General features: G+C 33.6%; 1 protein-coding gene across 2 annotated transcripts in view; it reads right to left on the bottom strand.

The window, feature by feature from the left end:
* Positions 1 to 14,496, bottom strand: part of LOC139867484 (BRI1 kinase inhibitor 1-like) — a 227,044-nt gene extending 212,548 nt beyond the window's left edge. The window contains exon 1 of one of the 2 annotated variants that reach the window (XM_071855850.1): positions 13,483 to 14,496. In XM_071855850.1, coding sequence (XP_071711951.1) covers positions 13,483 to 14,473 — 991 coding nt within the window. In that variant the 5' untranslated portion in view covers positions 14,474 to 14,496. Of the gene's footprint in view, positions 1 to 13,323 lie in introns of those variants that run through there. The other variant, XM_071855848.1, reaches the window with a different exon arrangement.
* Between the last annotated feature and the right edge of the window lie 2,043 nt (positions 14,497 to 16,539).

Genomic DNA, 16,539 nt, shown 5'->3' with positions numbered 1-16,539 from the left:
ATTTATAAAGCCCAAGTATGTAAGTATGTAACAAATAAATAAACAAAGCCCAAGTAATTAACTACTAACATTCGTTAATTAAAAATGATTAATAATAATTAATCATGAACGCAAATAATATTCGAAAATATTATTCGTGAAAAGTACGTGTGTCACAAAGACAAGTCGGGCTATGAAAAGTTAAATACGGTAACAAGTAACACGTATAAGAACACGTTTATTAAAACGCAAGCATTAATAATAAATTATTAATAATTAAACGTTGGAAAATCCAGGGTCTTTACAATTACTATATATAAAATGTATAAATATTAAGTATATATAATATAAATTATATAATTATTAAATATTATATAATTAATAAAATGTAATATTAATATCCGTAATTATAAAATATAGTTATTATGTTAATGTTGCTATTAATACTTCTATTATTATCATTAAAATAAATATTAATATTAATAATAATATCAGTATTATGAATGTTATTATTTTAATATATAATATATAGATATGACATTTGATATAAATAATTTATTATTACTAATAATATTATTAATATTAATATAATTAGTATTATTATTGTAATTATCATTAATAATATTATTAATATAAATTTCACTAAAATTATTGTTAATATTATTATTATTATAACTAGTAGTAAAATTATAATTTTATTTATTATGGTTCATATTAGTATTGTTATTAGATATTATCATTACTATTATCATTAAGAATCATTATTATTATAAATTATAAATTATCATTTTTATCATTATAAAAATAATACGAATTATTATTATCATTATTATTATTATTATTATTATTATTATTATTATTATTATTATCATTTTTATTATTTATTATTATTATTAATATAAATATAAATTATTAGTATTAATTTTATATATATATATATATATATATATATATATATATATATATATATATATATATATATATATATATAAATCTAATAAAGGACGATTCTGTTTTTGTTTTCTGTGAAATCGTTAGAAATTAATGGCAAACAAGGAGTACCAATTTGTTAGAAGTCCTTTTCCAAAAACTTTATTTTTGTCTAAACGAATATTTCCTTCAATCCATTATCCGCTATAAACCAATTGAATTACTCAACGTTATTCATTCAGTCATCCAAAATATCTATTCTTATTATCAATTAAAGCTATTACAGTCGTTACTTGATTGAATTCAATCACAAACAACCATATATTTTTTTCTTGGTGAAACTCACAACCCACCTTTAGTCACCTCCATAATCGATCATCGAGCACCTTGAGCCGCTACTACTCCCTGTCATCTATCATCTGTCCAAGAATACCTTACAACCACAAACCCATTTGAATCATTACCATTGACAAACCATTGAAGTTACCTACAATGTTTTCTGTTTTGATCATCGTTATGAAACACCACAAACAACACACATCACCACTTTCTTAACTTCTTCTATCCGTTTCAATTTTTTTTTATTCGATCCAAACCATACATCAACACTTACAAACTATCGAGAGTCATGTTTTCAATTTCCATCAAGAACTCCAAACTCAAACCCATTGATATCGTTCTTCAACGACGACCATCATCATCACCAATGATCACGTACCTGCAACTCGATCCTGCTGCAACCTACTGTTTTCTCTTCCTGATCGAACCAGCCACCACCTCTATTTTTTTTCTGTCTCCTGGTCACAACAAACACCAAATAATCACCTTCATCAAACCGCTACTGCCATAACAATATTTTTTTTCAATCGATAGAACAACCCGAACAACCATTAAACTATATATATATATATATATATATATATATATATATATATATATATATATATATATATATATATATATATATATATATTTACGTACTGCATAACACAAAAGCCTACAACTTACCTTTGTTGATGCTGCTACGTTCTTCTTCATTCCAACTAGTTCATACTTTAACTGTCAAAATTATCACCACTTCCACATATGAAACGATGGCTGCAAACTGCTATTGTTTCTGTCTCCAACAAGAATGAGCCTAGAATAATGATGAGGGTTACATGAATGGGGTTGAGATATTATATATATAAGGGGATCCAATGTTTACAGTATTACAGTTATGTCGAACTAAAGGGAAGAATTAGTGGCCGACATTTATATAAAAGAAAGAAAGGAAAAGACATATATGGTTAGGTGTTGAGATGTGGCCGCTGCTATCATTTTTTTTTTAAATCGTGAACCAGGCCATCTATCTATATTATTGATTGTTAATGAAATATGACGTGTACCTATTTGAAACCAACACAATGATTGATATCCCATATGCACTAAATCTTGTTTCCTGCTAGATGCATTCGGTTACCAGTGGGCCATAACTTTATAGTAATAATAAGTGGGTCGAAGAGTTAGATATAGTTGGGCCGAATTTACTTAGAGCCGTGTATTGTGCTGTTGGGCCGAGTAAAATGATGAAGAATAAGGGAACTGTATTATAACGGGTATTATATACTAGTGTCTGGAATTATTTCAGAAAAACAGAATGGGAGAAAGGGTTAAGTGTGTTTGATGGGTGAATGAGAGGTCGCGGGTTCAAGTCCCGTCCGTGGCAATATTTTTGGGAAAGCTTTTAAGGTAGTATTTTATATCTATTATTATTATTATTATTATTATTATTATTATTATTATTATTATTATTATTATTATTATTATTATTATTATTATTATTATTATTATTATTATTATTATTATTATTATTAAAAGTAGCACTTTTAGTAAAATTATCATTTTGAGTACTATTAGGATTACTATTATTATTATTATTATTATTATTATTATTAACAATTGTATTATTTTTAGAGACATTATTATTATTTTTATCACTATTATTATTATTATTACTATAAAAATTATTATTATCAATATCAATATTAGTATTATTATCATTATTTTAGTATTATCATAATTATTATTTTAACAAATAAAAGATATTTATATAAGAAAATATAGTTATTACATATATCATAAGTATATCTAATTTACTATTTTAATACAAAAACAACATATATATAAATATATATATATATATATATATATATATATATATATATATATATATATATATATATATATATATATATATATATATATATATATATATATATATATATATATATATATATATATAGTTATATGTAGCATTTGAAATAATAAATACATGACTATTTTAAATAAGTAATATATTATATGATTAATAAATATAAACCGAGTTGAATACCATTATACATTCATTATATGTGTTAATATATATACTTGATATAGGTTCGTGAATCCAAGGCCAACCTTATACTTGTTCAATGTCGTCATATGTATTTTTACTACAAAATACAGTATGGTGAGTTCATTTGATTCCCTTTTACTCTTTACATTTTTGGGACTGAGAATACATGCGCTACTTTTACAACTGCTTTATTAAATGCTTTTAAAATACATTTTGAACTGCGAATACATGAAATTCTTTTATAAATGTTTGACGAGATAGACACAAGCAAAACATTCCTCGAATGAATTATGTGGACGTGATAATTGCCACCATTGAATTATGTGGACGTGATAATTGCCACAATTGATATGAATATTTTCCCCCTGATTATTATTGCTTGGTAACCTAAGAATTAGGGAACATCACTAATTTTGAGAATTAGTGCACGCCTAATTGACGCGAATCCTAAAGGTAGCTACCAGGTTTAACACCCCCACCCAGAATGTTTAATAGACGGAAGGGCTAGTGGGCGTGATGTTTAGTACTTCGAAATTTATGTGATTATTATTATACAGACGAGATGTTTTGTTTTGGGGATATTATTATGCGCATTATATGTTAAGGTCGGTTACTGTTAGTACGATTTTCCGTATAGCGGCTGTAAGGTACTAGTACAGAAAACTAGCTGCTCAGCGTGTGGCGTATACTGTTGATTGTTGTTTGCCCTCGAGAAATAATCTCTGCAGACCCAGAACACAGATATAAGATCTGTGGGGTGGCCTCAATCAATCTGTGGATCAATCTGTAATGATCCGTCTAGCGCACTGCTGCTAAGCGGCTAATGTTGTTTTAGAGTGAGAAAGAACTGTGTGAGAGAGAAAGTGTACTTCTCTTTGACTGAAGTTCAGATCAGAATGATGATGTGAAATGTGTGACCCAAGAGGTCTATTTATAGGCGTAGAATGTCTGAAATTCTCGGGAAACACGTGTCATTTACTGAGTGGTTCTGTTACACGAAATATCCGAAAGGTCGGTGGCGTGTGCTGACGTGGCTGCGTGCCGTTCACACGCTGAGCTAAAGGTCTTATGCATAGAAGCTACCTGCAGGGCTTACGCTTGACGCTGGGTGACCTGTTAGACGCTGGGCGGTAAATTCTGAAGATAAAAAAATTTAGCTATCTCTTGTGCTCTTTGATCGAGTTTTCTGTATAAAAATGATGTTTTTATGCGTGTATCTCCTAGGATACACCATTAAGTCCCCCCAGTTTGATGTCTTTATTTTTGTAAAAAATAAAGTCATTAAACTAAAAAATAAGAAATGTCTTTTTCCTCGAAGACACAAAACTGCTGCAGCCGTCTGATATCTGCTCTGATGTTGCATATCTAATTATGAATTTGCCCCCAAAATCTTTTTGATATATTTTCAAAGTTTAAATTGTTTGCTCTATTGATCTGTCCCATACACGTGTCTCAATCTCATCCCTTTATTATTCATTTGCTTGACTATAAATAGTCCGACCCTTTATCTTTTTCCTTTTCCGAAAACTGTTTATTTGCTGTGAAGATATCTTGCAATTTATTCAATTTAGCAATCCGTCAAGTATAAGGTCAGTGATTGTTCATCTTTTCTTCTGTTTGAATTTTCATTTTTCGTACTACCATGGTCGAATCCAGCAGCACGACTTCTCAAAGAGACAATCGTGACGTTAGCACCATCCCTTCCAGTATCACGGAAGCCGATATTGAGCAGTTATGTAAGAAACACAGATATCTTGGATTGTTGAATCCTATTGTGCCTTCGCCTAGCGATAGGGCCAATAAACCGCCAAAAAAGATGATTACCCTTTATAAATTGCAACTAACTGTAGGAAACCTCCGTATTCCTCTTTCTTCCTTTCTTCAACAAATTCTTGCCCACTATGGGATAGGTGTTAGTCAAGTTCATCCATTAGGTTTATAAAAAATTATTCTTTTTGAAATGTACTATAATTCTGTAGGAGAAAATCCCAATGTAAATATTTTCCATGAATTATTTAGAACTAGATTAGTTAGCAAATGCTGGTGTACATTTGATTGTAAGCCGAACAAGGCGTTTATTGGGGTGAAAGAAAGTTCTTTAAAGAACTGGAAAGATCCCTATTTCTTTTTTAATGAAAGGGTTGTTCAAGATGCCTGGGCATGTGTTCGTGATTGGAGAAAAACTACCATAGGAGTTAGCAAATCCACCACATTATCTGAGGATGAAAGGTTTATTCTTAGTACTTTGAAGACATTCAAATTTCCACAAAGGTCATATGATGATTATGAAGCCATATTGGTTCTCTGTAAAATGAGTAACAACTGGCGTTCTGGATATACACCGGTGCTGCGCTGGGAAGGCTGTGGTAGGCACCTTTATTGATATATTCTATTATTTGTTATGATGTTCTGAGTTGTGTATGTTCTTATATGTGTTTCTGTTTGTTTGTATATTATCTGATTGCAGGAGAAGTAATGCAGGTTTACAGAACCTTCAAGAAGACCAATCTTGATCCTTTGATTGTGTCTGAATGACCCAAAACCCCTGCTGAAATTGAGGCGGAGAAAGCCCAAGATGCTACTTTTGAACAGCAACTGAAAAGCCCAGAGCGATCTGCTGAGGGTGGAGATGGTGGCACTGTTCAACCATCTCCTGATGTTGAAATTGTTGATGTCACCCCTGATTCGTCCAGTGCTAAGAAGGCTGGTAAAAGTTCAAAGCGTGAGGGGAAACGTCTAATAGGTGAAACTGCTGAAAAACCAAAGAAGAGAAGTATATATCTTCACTGTGTCTGCATAAGTAGATTAATAATTTGATGTTGAAGTTCTATTATATATTCATTTGCTTTTTCATTATATAGGATTGGTTCTTCCAGATGATGTAGTTGATGCTTCTGCTTGGAAGGATCCTGAAAGCAATAAAACTGTTGATGTTGAAGATGACACTGATGATGATAATGAGGAAACTGATGATGTTGATTCGTTTGAAACTCCTCCATTCAGAACTCTGCATACATCAAAAGGGACTGATACCACACAATCCTCTGCTTCCACTCAACCACCATCCATACCATTAAACGGACTTCAAGCCTTTCATGATGATCCTAGCAACAAATCTGATGATTTTGATGATTTTTTGAAGGTAGTTTTTATAAAATTTATAATCTAAGAACACTGTTTTACTAATAATTGTTTTCTCATCAGCATTACTGAATTCATTGTAGGCAAGAACCATTACTGAATTATCTTCCTCCCTATCTGCCATGACACATAAATAAAGCTATCAATCCACTGCTGCAGCATTAGTACTTCTGAATCAACATGTGATTCATGGGCTTAAAATGCAAAAAGCTCAAGATACTATTGTTGCAATGCTATGCATAATGTCAACAAGATAAAGGGGCTTGAAGTTGACTTGAAAGATGCCATTTCAAAGCTGAAGACTATAGAGGATGCTATTAAGAAGAAAGAGGAATTGTTGCAGGTGGTGGAAACAAAATGTGTTACAGAAAGAGAGTAGAAAAAGAAAAATGCATGGAAGAGAAGGATAAGCTGGTGAAGGAAAATGAAGAGTTGAAGAAGTTGCTTGATGAGAAGAATCAATTGTTGGAGAAGAAGATTGCTGCTGCCGCTGATGTTAAGAAAGACCTTACTGATTTAAAAAAGGGTATCCTTAGTCTTGTGCATAAGGTGTTGGGTTCTAAACTTGTGGGTGAAACTTTCAACAGGTATTTAGTGGCATCTACAGAGTGTGATCTTGCAGATGCAATGGAGGAAATTATGAATGCCCTGCCTGTGAAACCTGACCCTTTACCAGATGCTATTTCAAAACACATGAAATCAGATACTGATGCCAAGCTGCAGTTGGCCATTACTGAAGTAACATCCTTGAAAATTGATTCCATAAATGAGGTTTGTGCTAAAGAGGAAGTGTCAGTGAAGGAGATTTTGGATGTGCCCATTTAAGAACATATTTTCTCTGTAATAACAATATGTAATAGCTTGATGTCAATAATTTGTCTGTATATACTGTCAATATGCTTAATGTCAGCATATTTTGTTTGTTTATTATTGTGCTGTTATGTGCATTTGAATTTCATATAGCATGTCATATGAAATGATGTTTGCCTTAAACTGATTTTTGATTATGCATTGAACTGCAATCCGTCGTCCGCTGTTCGTGATACCCATCACAGCATTCGCCTTTATGAGTCTAAAGTATACTGCTACTTAAATGTTATTGTGTTTTCAGTTTAAAATTTGTATATCTGATTTGTTTTGAGCAAAACAAATATAATTCTATGATTGCTGCATAACAATTTATTCATTCTCCGTTCTGCATTAGCTGAATGATGTTATGAAGAAATATCGAGAAGTCTTTTGATAACTTCTGAAATAGGATGTGAATGAATCATAATGATAGTATTCTGTCCATATGTTATAACAATTGATAAATGTGTTAGAGAAAATTATGTTTATGGAACTAGCAATGTTCCGTCTAGCGTGTTGCGCTTAGGTTTTATGCGGCTTTATAAAATACACTTGTATTTAATGTATTCTGTTTACAAGTTATAAATGGATTTATGCCGTTGTGATAAACCATTCTGTATGTCATGACATTATGAGATCTTTAGTTTTGCCTCGGTGCCCTCTAGCGAAGTAAATACTTTACGCTAGCCGATCCCTTGTGTCTATAATGTTGACACAAGAGCTTCTACCATCGGGGGCATACAAATGCCTTGCCTTATGTGGGTAGGAATGAATGCCATGCTTTACATTCGAACGCGTAATGTTGTGCGTAAGAAAAATTTAAAATTTTATTGATAATATTGTCACACATACAACATTTTTGTGTAATATCTTCGCATGGGGTGATCAAGTCCCAATTAGAAAATTACAAAAAGTGTATTGTGTTGTTGCCTGAACTGATGAATATTAAAAATGTGATAAAAACTGTTCCGCGAGATTCATGCTGTTATACTGTCTTTCGTGTACCGTATTGCGTCCTGCTTTCAATGTTGCCACATTTTAGGTGGTTTGAAGTACCCGTTTACATCATTTCTACTGAAAAACTGCCTTGATGATTCCCCCGTGACAAAATTCCCTGGAGCTTCATGAACAACTGATCTCTCCCTTGGTGGTCCAACATATTCAGAGTGTATCACTGTTACACCGTTTGGTGTTGGGAACCGCAATTCTGCATGCGGTGTAGAAGTAATTGCTCCGAATTTGCGAAGGGCCCGCCTACCGAACAACGCACTGAATCGCGATCTGCCATCAAGAACTGTAAAGTCCACAATTTCTGTGCGGACTAAAGGGTATGTTCCCAGTGTGACATCCAGTTTCACTTTACCAACTGCTCTTATTGATTCACCCGTGATCCCAGCAATCTTTAAGTTCGTGTAACGTAGCCGATCCTTCACGCTGAACGGATGTTCCTTAAAACAATGCAAATACAAAATATCTGCTTCACTACCTGTGTCAGTATAAATGCGAGTGATGTTTCTGTTTGCTATTACAGCTGAAATGACCACATGCTCTTCTGACAGGCGCCAATTTGGAATGGTATGAAATATAATTGGAGTATACATCCAGCTCTCCGTTCTGCGTTCTCCGTCTGTTTCATTTTCCTGCTCCTCATTCCATATGACCTTAATGTGCATTTCTGGAGTTGGATCCTTTTCATCATTCCGTTCCTCTCTTCTGTTCCAATCACGCCGTCCTCCATGACGCATTTTTCCCTGCCAAGCAAAACGTTTGTTTGGATCATTTCGTCGATACTTTTTTCCTGGCAACAGATGATTCAGCTCGCCAGCTTTGATCTTTGCAATGATCTCTCTCATTAATGACTTGCAATTATCTGTTTCATGTCCATCTACCTCATGAAAGTCACACCACTTGTCACTCTGTGGTCCCTGACGCTCTTCCATCAGCGGTGGAGGGTGAAATGATTCCTTAATTGGCTTTGTGAACAAGATTTCCTTTGGAGTTTTTGTTAATGCCATAATAAGTGGATGCCTGTCTAATGGCTTTCAATGGTGATAATTGTCATTTGGATGATTATTTCCTCTCCAACCGCTCTGCTGTTGCTGGTAATTATTGTCATAACCCCGTTGTCTCTAATAATTGTCATTCATGTTCCGCTCTCCGCCTTGCTACCTGAAGTTTCTCTGGTAATTATCCACTCTTGGATATCCCATTTCACCTGCTCGTAAATGCTTCTGAGCAATACCCAATGCTTGATGCAATGTTTTTGGAATATCATAACGTAAAGCATGAATTAATCGTCCAAAGCGTCGCTGATCGATACAAAATATAAATCCTGAAACAAGCTGAGACTCTGGTATGTCTAGTATTTTCTGACATTCAATGGTATAACGCTTCATGAAATCACTCAATGATTCATTCTGACGCATCGTTATCTCATGTGCATCAAGATGTGACAACGTGCAGCTTCTCAAACTCTGATACTGCATCACAAATTTTGCCCTCAAATCAAGGAAACTGGTAATACTCCTTGGTGGCAAACTAGCGAACCACTCGCGTGCCATTTTTTGCAGTACCATTGGAAACATATGGCACGCAGTTTCATCTTCCCAATGCTGCAACCTCATAACTCCTTCAAACATAGTCAGAAAATCCTCCGGATCTGTTGTACCATCATAAACATCAATTGATGGAATTCCCAAATTTCTTGGTAATGGATAATCTGCAATTCGAGGAATAAAACACTGTGTTGATTCTGCCATTGCTGGTGGTTTGATAGCTTCATCACCAGTAATTAAAGCAAACAAATTATCCACAGCTGTTGCACGGATGGTTGGTTGTGCCAACTTTTGTTTAAATCGTGATGGAGCTGTTTTTGTTAAAATTCCAACCAGTAACTTGCTTGCCATTTCTTCACTCATAAAGAATTATTCACCTTCTTCTTCAAAATTCCAATCATCATCCAAAAATCCCTCATCATTGTGTTGATTGTCTGTATCATCAACTAAAGCATTCAACTGATTGAATAGCTTGGACAATTGTGATTTGGAAATTGACTTTCCTTTACTGTTATGCCTAGCATTCACATCAGAAGTCTTCTTCAAAGAGACATTATGTGTTCCTCGCCTGGCCTTCCATATTCCTGTGCTGGAACCTCCCATCAATGATTTTCTCAATCGTGGTATGGTTTCATGAACTTGATCATCTGCTGTGTCAGTGTTCAAATGATCTTCTTCTTCAACAGAAGTTTCTTCATGAGTTAACTGATCAAATGGTATGTTTTCAATGATATTTTCATCGATTGGTTCAAGTGTTATTTTCGATGAGGTTGTTTCAGTTGCCTTCGTGCTCTTGGTGGTTTTGGTGGTCTTTGAGACGGGTGGCGCCATCTGTTAGTACGATTTTCCGTATAGCGGCTGTAAAGTACTAGTACAGAAAACTAGCTGCTCAACGTGTGGCGTATACTGTTGATTGTTGTTTGCCCTCGAGAAATAATCTCTGCAGACCCGGAACACAAATATAAGATCTGTGGGGTGGCCTCAATCAATCTGTGGATCAATCTGTAATGATCCGTCTAGCGCACTACTGCTAAGTGGCTAATGTTGTTTTAGAGTGAGAAAGAACTGTGTGAGAGAGAAAGTGTACTTCTCTTTGACTGAAGTTCAGATCATAATGATGATGTGAAATGTGGTGACCCAGGGGGTCTATTTATAGGAGTAGAATGTCCGAAATTCTCGGGATACACGTGTCAATTACTGAGTGGTTCTGTTACACGAAATATCCGAAAGGTCGGTGGCGTGTGCTGACGTGGCTGTGTGCCGTTCACGCGCTGAGCTAAAGGGCTTATGCATAGAAGTTTCCTGCAGGGCTTACGCTTGATGCTGGGCGGCCTGCTGGACGCTGGGCGGTAAATTCTGAAGATCAAAAAATTTAGCTATCTCTTGTGCTCTTTGATCGAGTTTTCTGTATAAAAATGATATTTTTATGCGTGTATCTCCTAGGATACACCATTAGTTACCAAGCCAAGCTATGAAAGAAATGAAAAGTGAACGTTATGTATCGAGAGAATGATTTTATACACAGATTATGTGTATGTTATTTTTGTGCACAAGATATGTGTACGGTTACTAAGATTTATGAAAGATGATTTCATACACGAGAAAGGTGTAATGTATTTAAAAGATATCGCATGTACATTACAGGTGGGTATAGGATTCGGGCCCATTTGTACCATGCAGGATTTAAATCTTGTGGTCTATCAAAATGATGAATTTTATTGTTTTATAATAAACCTATGAACTCACCAACCTTTTGGTTGACACTTGAAAGCATGTTTATTCTCAGGTATGAAAGAAATCTTCCGCTGTGCATTTGCTCATTTTAGAGATATTACTTGGAGTCATTCATGGCATATTTCGAAAGACGTTGCATTTGAGTCATTGAGTCCATCAAGATTATTATTAAGTCAACTATAGTTGGATATATTATGAAATGGTATGCATGCCGTCAACTTTCGATGTAAAGAAAGTTTGTCTTTTAAAAACGAATGTAATGTTTGTAAAATGTATCATATAGAGGTCAAGTACCTCGCGATGTAACAATGTAACCTCTCAATATACAGCCGTTGTAACCAAAAGTTTTGAACAAGAAAATTACATTGAACAATGTTAAGATCCATCTGTTTCGATTTTTCTAAATTTCGTTTAATTAAATTGGTAAACATCGATTAATGGGTCAAAATCGAATTTGGTAATTGAATTCGTTCAAAGTTAAAGTTTATGTCTGTATTTTTTTTTCAATATCTACATATATAATTTTTTAAATTATATATTTAAATGTATAATGTGTAATCTGATTAATTCACGAATTGTCAATTACTTATTTCAAAATCCCGATCTATTAAATCCCAAATAACTAATTTTCTAAACTTGACTATCATGTGCTAACTAAAATGTTATAAATATAAATATTGTACCCCGTAGTCACGTGAAGTCTAATATCGCTAGAGTCTTATAATATACGGAGTAGTTATTTATATTTATTTATCTATTTATCTATAATTAATAATTTGAATAATTTATACCGAGTAGTAATTTACAATATTTTTTATTTAGAATATAATAATAATAATAATAATAATAATAATAATAATAATAATAATAATAATAATAATAATGTTATAAAAATTGAAAAGAAAGTAGTACATGAGGAGTCCACTATACATCCATATCCTCCCATATTTGTTTCTCTCACCTGCATCTTCTTTTACAATAAAATTTTCTTCCATGAAGGTGAAAAAACACATAAAAACCACGTAAACATATATTTAATGGTGGCACTGACTAAAAGCCTCAAAAATTTTCCACTACACGGATTATTTCACTGGTAGCATGTGCTACCGGTGATTGCTTAGTAGATCCGCCCCTGATGCTGAATGATTCATTATTTAGTGTTAAATCATTCAAAGTTGAAACACTTTATTAACCATTAAGAGCTTAAATTTTATATAATATTCATCTTTAATTGTATCAAGAATACTTATAAAATAGGTATATTGAAGTTTTCTTTAATGTTAAACGTTAATAAGTTGATTTAATCCGTTCATATTGTGTTATTCAAAATGATTATCAAATAACTTATTGTCATTCATAATTAAATTCATTAAGAACCTCCGAATCATTCAGATTATGAATCATTCAGTACTAGAAACATTTCAAAAGGATAAACCGAACAATTAATTAGAAGGATGAAATATTACAGGATAAATTTTCAGCCAAAACAAATGTTCTCTAGAATATAATAACACCTACATAAATAGAAAACGTCATTACTTAAATAAATGTTTTTATATATAAAATATCACATGTATGGGTTCTATCTTTAACAATAACTTTAGTGGCCAAATTAATTTTTTTATCTAATTAAAATAATACTCGATCCGTATTAATTAGTAATAGTACTCTTAAGTATTTCATATATCTCTCATACTATTTCACGTGTTAGGTCATATATATCTTTGTGTACAATCAAAACAAATGTAATAATGCCTTTGGATTATAAGATCAAATATACAAGATTGTTTAAGAATAATCTTATTATTTACACGAAGTAAAAAAGATATATAGATCTTACTTGGACAACTTAAATTTTGAATATGTGTTTTGTTTTTTAAGTTTGAATTGTGTCTTCCATTGAACTGGAATTCTTACAATGAGCAATAGCAGCTTGAATGGCAGCATGTAATTCTTCCATAGTGTTATCACTTGTACTTTTTGCCGGACTTACTGTTCCTGAAATCTGAAGTACTCCACTATTCGCCGGAGATGTTCTCATTGACGCCGGAGCGGAAACCTCACCTCTTCTCACCGGCAGACTACTTCTAGAACTCAACAAATTACCCGAATACGAATGTGGTTGTTGTCGGTTAAATTCGGTAATATTAGACCTTTTTGTCCTTTGAAATGACAATAATGGTCTTACCATTTTCATGTACCTTTTGATAAGTTGAGATACTTCTAACTTAAGTTGTTTCATTTTGGAGTTATCATTGTTGCCATTTCTATCTTGATCTTGTTCTTTTTCGTCATGGAACGATCCCTTTTTCAATTTGGGACGACTAAAGATCGAAAAAGATTTCGACTTTGGTCTAGTAAGATTAGCATTTTTGTTGGGCAAGTTGAAATCTTGAAAGGTATTCGTTTGGTGATAATGAAAACTAGTATTGCCAATAGGGTTATGTTGGTCTTTTAGGATATCTTTCATGGGAAGGGTAAAACTGTCCAATGAGTTCGTTGACGAACGAGGCGATATGGGGAGATGAGAGAGATGAAGAGGGAGGAGGTGTCCATGAAAGAAGATATCATCAGCTGGCGATAAGTCAATGGCGGTCAATGGCTCGGATGATGGTGTTGTGGTGGTGCTGTGGTGTTTGTCATACTTGTAATTGTTGTTATTACTATTACTATTACTAGAAGTGTTATAGTTATGACCATTTTGGGTGATTTTTTGAGGGTGGAGAGAGATGGCGAATGAGAATTCATGGATGGGAGATGCGGTTGTGGGTGGTGGAGATGTGGTAGTTGTTGGTGGTGGTGGTGATGGAGAAGTATTTTGGACTATTTCTTGAAGTGTTGCTAATTCTTGTTTGTTCATGTATGTTTGTTCATGTTGTAGTTTATCTCTCAAATTTACAACTTCCATAAAAGATTCAAACTAAACACAGAGATAATGTGTAGGTGTGTGTTGGCAAAGAGAATGAGAACAAGTTTAGTTTGGTGCAGAATAAATGAGTTTTTTTTTTTTTTTTTTTTTTTTTTTTTTTTTTTTTCATATAAGAAAAGGGTGATGATATATACACAACTTAAAATTGTTATGTACACAACCATGATATTTTACAGTGTTGTACAGTACAATACTGTAAAACATGAAGGTTGTGTACATAACAATTTTGAGTTGTGTACATATCACTTCCCATAAGAAAAGTGTGTGGTGTGGATTGAAGGCATGCGAAGGGGATTTAATTAATCGTAAATTTGATGAAAAGGTTATGAGAGCTTAAAGTGTTACTTGATAGGTGATAAATAAACTCCTTCTAAATAGCGGTGGCAATGAATCGGATATAAATTGAGTGAGGTCGTATTTATATTCATATTTATATTCATTCAATTTCACTTCATTCACCATATCCATATTCACTGGATTAAGAGAGATTAAAAGATGAATCAGATGGAACGATTGGCTTGTAAAGCCTATGTGATGTAATTTGTTTTTTCCTCCCCTTCCTAGCTTCTCACTAGGGAGGTCGTAGTTTATAAAATCGTCGTTCTAAAAAAAAAGCGAGATTAAAAAATGTTATAATTTTTTCGGATATTGTTGAGTCCTCAAAGTAATTAAGGATTTAATTATGACAAAACATAATTATTAACGCTAATTGTAATGTTCAGCCAGCATAAGTTTACTTAAATAATTCTAAATCTATAAACATCGATCATTGTATGTTGTGTCTTAGTGGTTTATTGTGCTGCCTTTACTATCGACACAAGATAGTTGAAGATTAATGGGTTATTCGTAATTAGCAGAAGGATGATGTTGACCCAGCAGAAGATCAAAAAACCAGCAGAAAAGAACCAGTTAAAACACTTAGACGAATTATGTTCATCAGAGACATACTTGTTTCGTGGGAGTATCCAACCATAGATGGTACTTCCAACATCAATGCGATTTGGGAATGTCCCGTGAGGGTTTTCCCAACCTTATATGGTACTGCCAACATCGTCGCGAATTGGGTTTTCTCCTAATGTGTGTGTGACATATGATCACGAAGGTGGTTAACTCCCCTTTGGGTGATGCCGATGTCGTCGTTCGAAAAAAGACATAATTATTTCATGTGTTGTCTACATCAAGCGTGATATTCAACTGACATCGCAGACTAAGTTGAAGAGAAAAGGACACAAGTGTAACAACCCCAAATTCATTTACCAAAAACGAAGCACATTTTTTTTTTATATAAGTTAGGTCCCATTAATACACAATATTTCCAACTCTGTTTTATCCAAAAACAAAATATCGTGTCGTTATGTTTAACAACTTACAATGACCCTTGGTACTCAAATGACACCTTACAAAAGCATTGGTAATAATATTCCAATTATACAAACATAGGTTAATACTCAATAACCCAACCCGATAATAAGAGCATAATTCCGGGGACTACCAAATCCCCAATCAACGTCCAATTATCCAAAAGCTACCCCATCGAGTCCAAGCGCTCCTACGCATCTAGTCTAACAACTATCTAGCTTCACAATGCCTGTAAAAAGGTGAACAACGAGAGAGGTAAACATAACGCTTAGTGAATGCAATAATTATACACGTACATATATAATCTACTTACTTGCAATCACTTACAAAATTACCGCATACACACTAGCAATTTAATTAGCATATCATCGCAAAAGTATAACGCTAAATCTGCAATACGTAAGCTAGCACAAACAATAGCATATAATCCGAACAATATAATATGCTACACTACAACACATAACCATGGTTAACCAAAATTCAAAAGGGAACGATTCTCACGAATGAACCGTTAGCCACGCAGACGCCACTAGTATGCATCACTAGTCCCTTGGGTGGTATCAAACGCCCGAACTTTAAACCCACCTGTCACGTGAAATGTGGTATCGAATGCCCGAACTTTAAACCCACACTTCACGCCCACGCACACACATGATATGATATCGAACGCCCGAACTTTAAACCCA

The sequence above is a fragment of the Rutidosis leptorrhynchoides genome, chromosome 9, assembly GCF_046630445.1.
Source record: "Rutidosis leptorrhynchoides isolate AG116_Rl617_1_P2 chromosome 9, CSIRO_AGI_Rlap_v1, whole genome shotgun sequence".
NCBI classification, from domain to species: Eukaryota; Viridiplantae; Streptophyta; class Magnoliopsida; order Asterales; family Asteraceae; genus Rutidosis; species Rutidosis leptorrhynchoides.
This window is presented reverse-complemented; position numbering and strand designations above follow the sequence as displayed.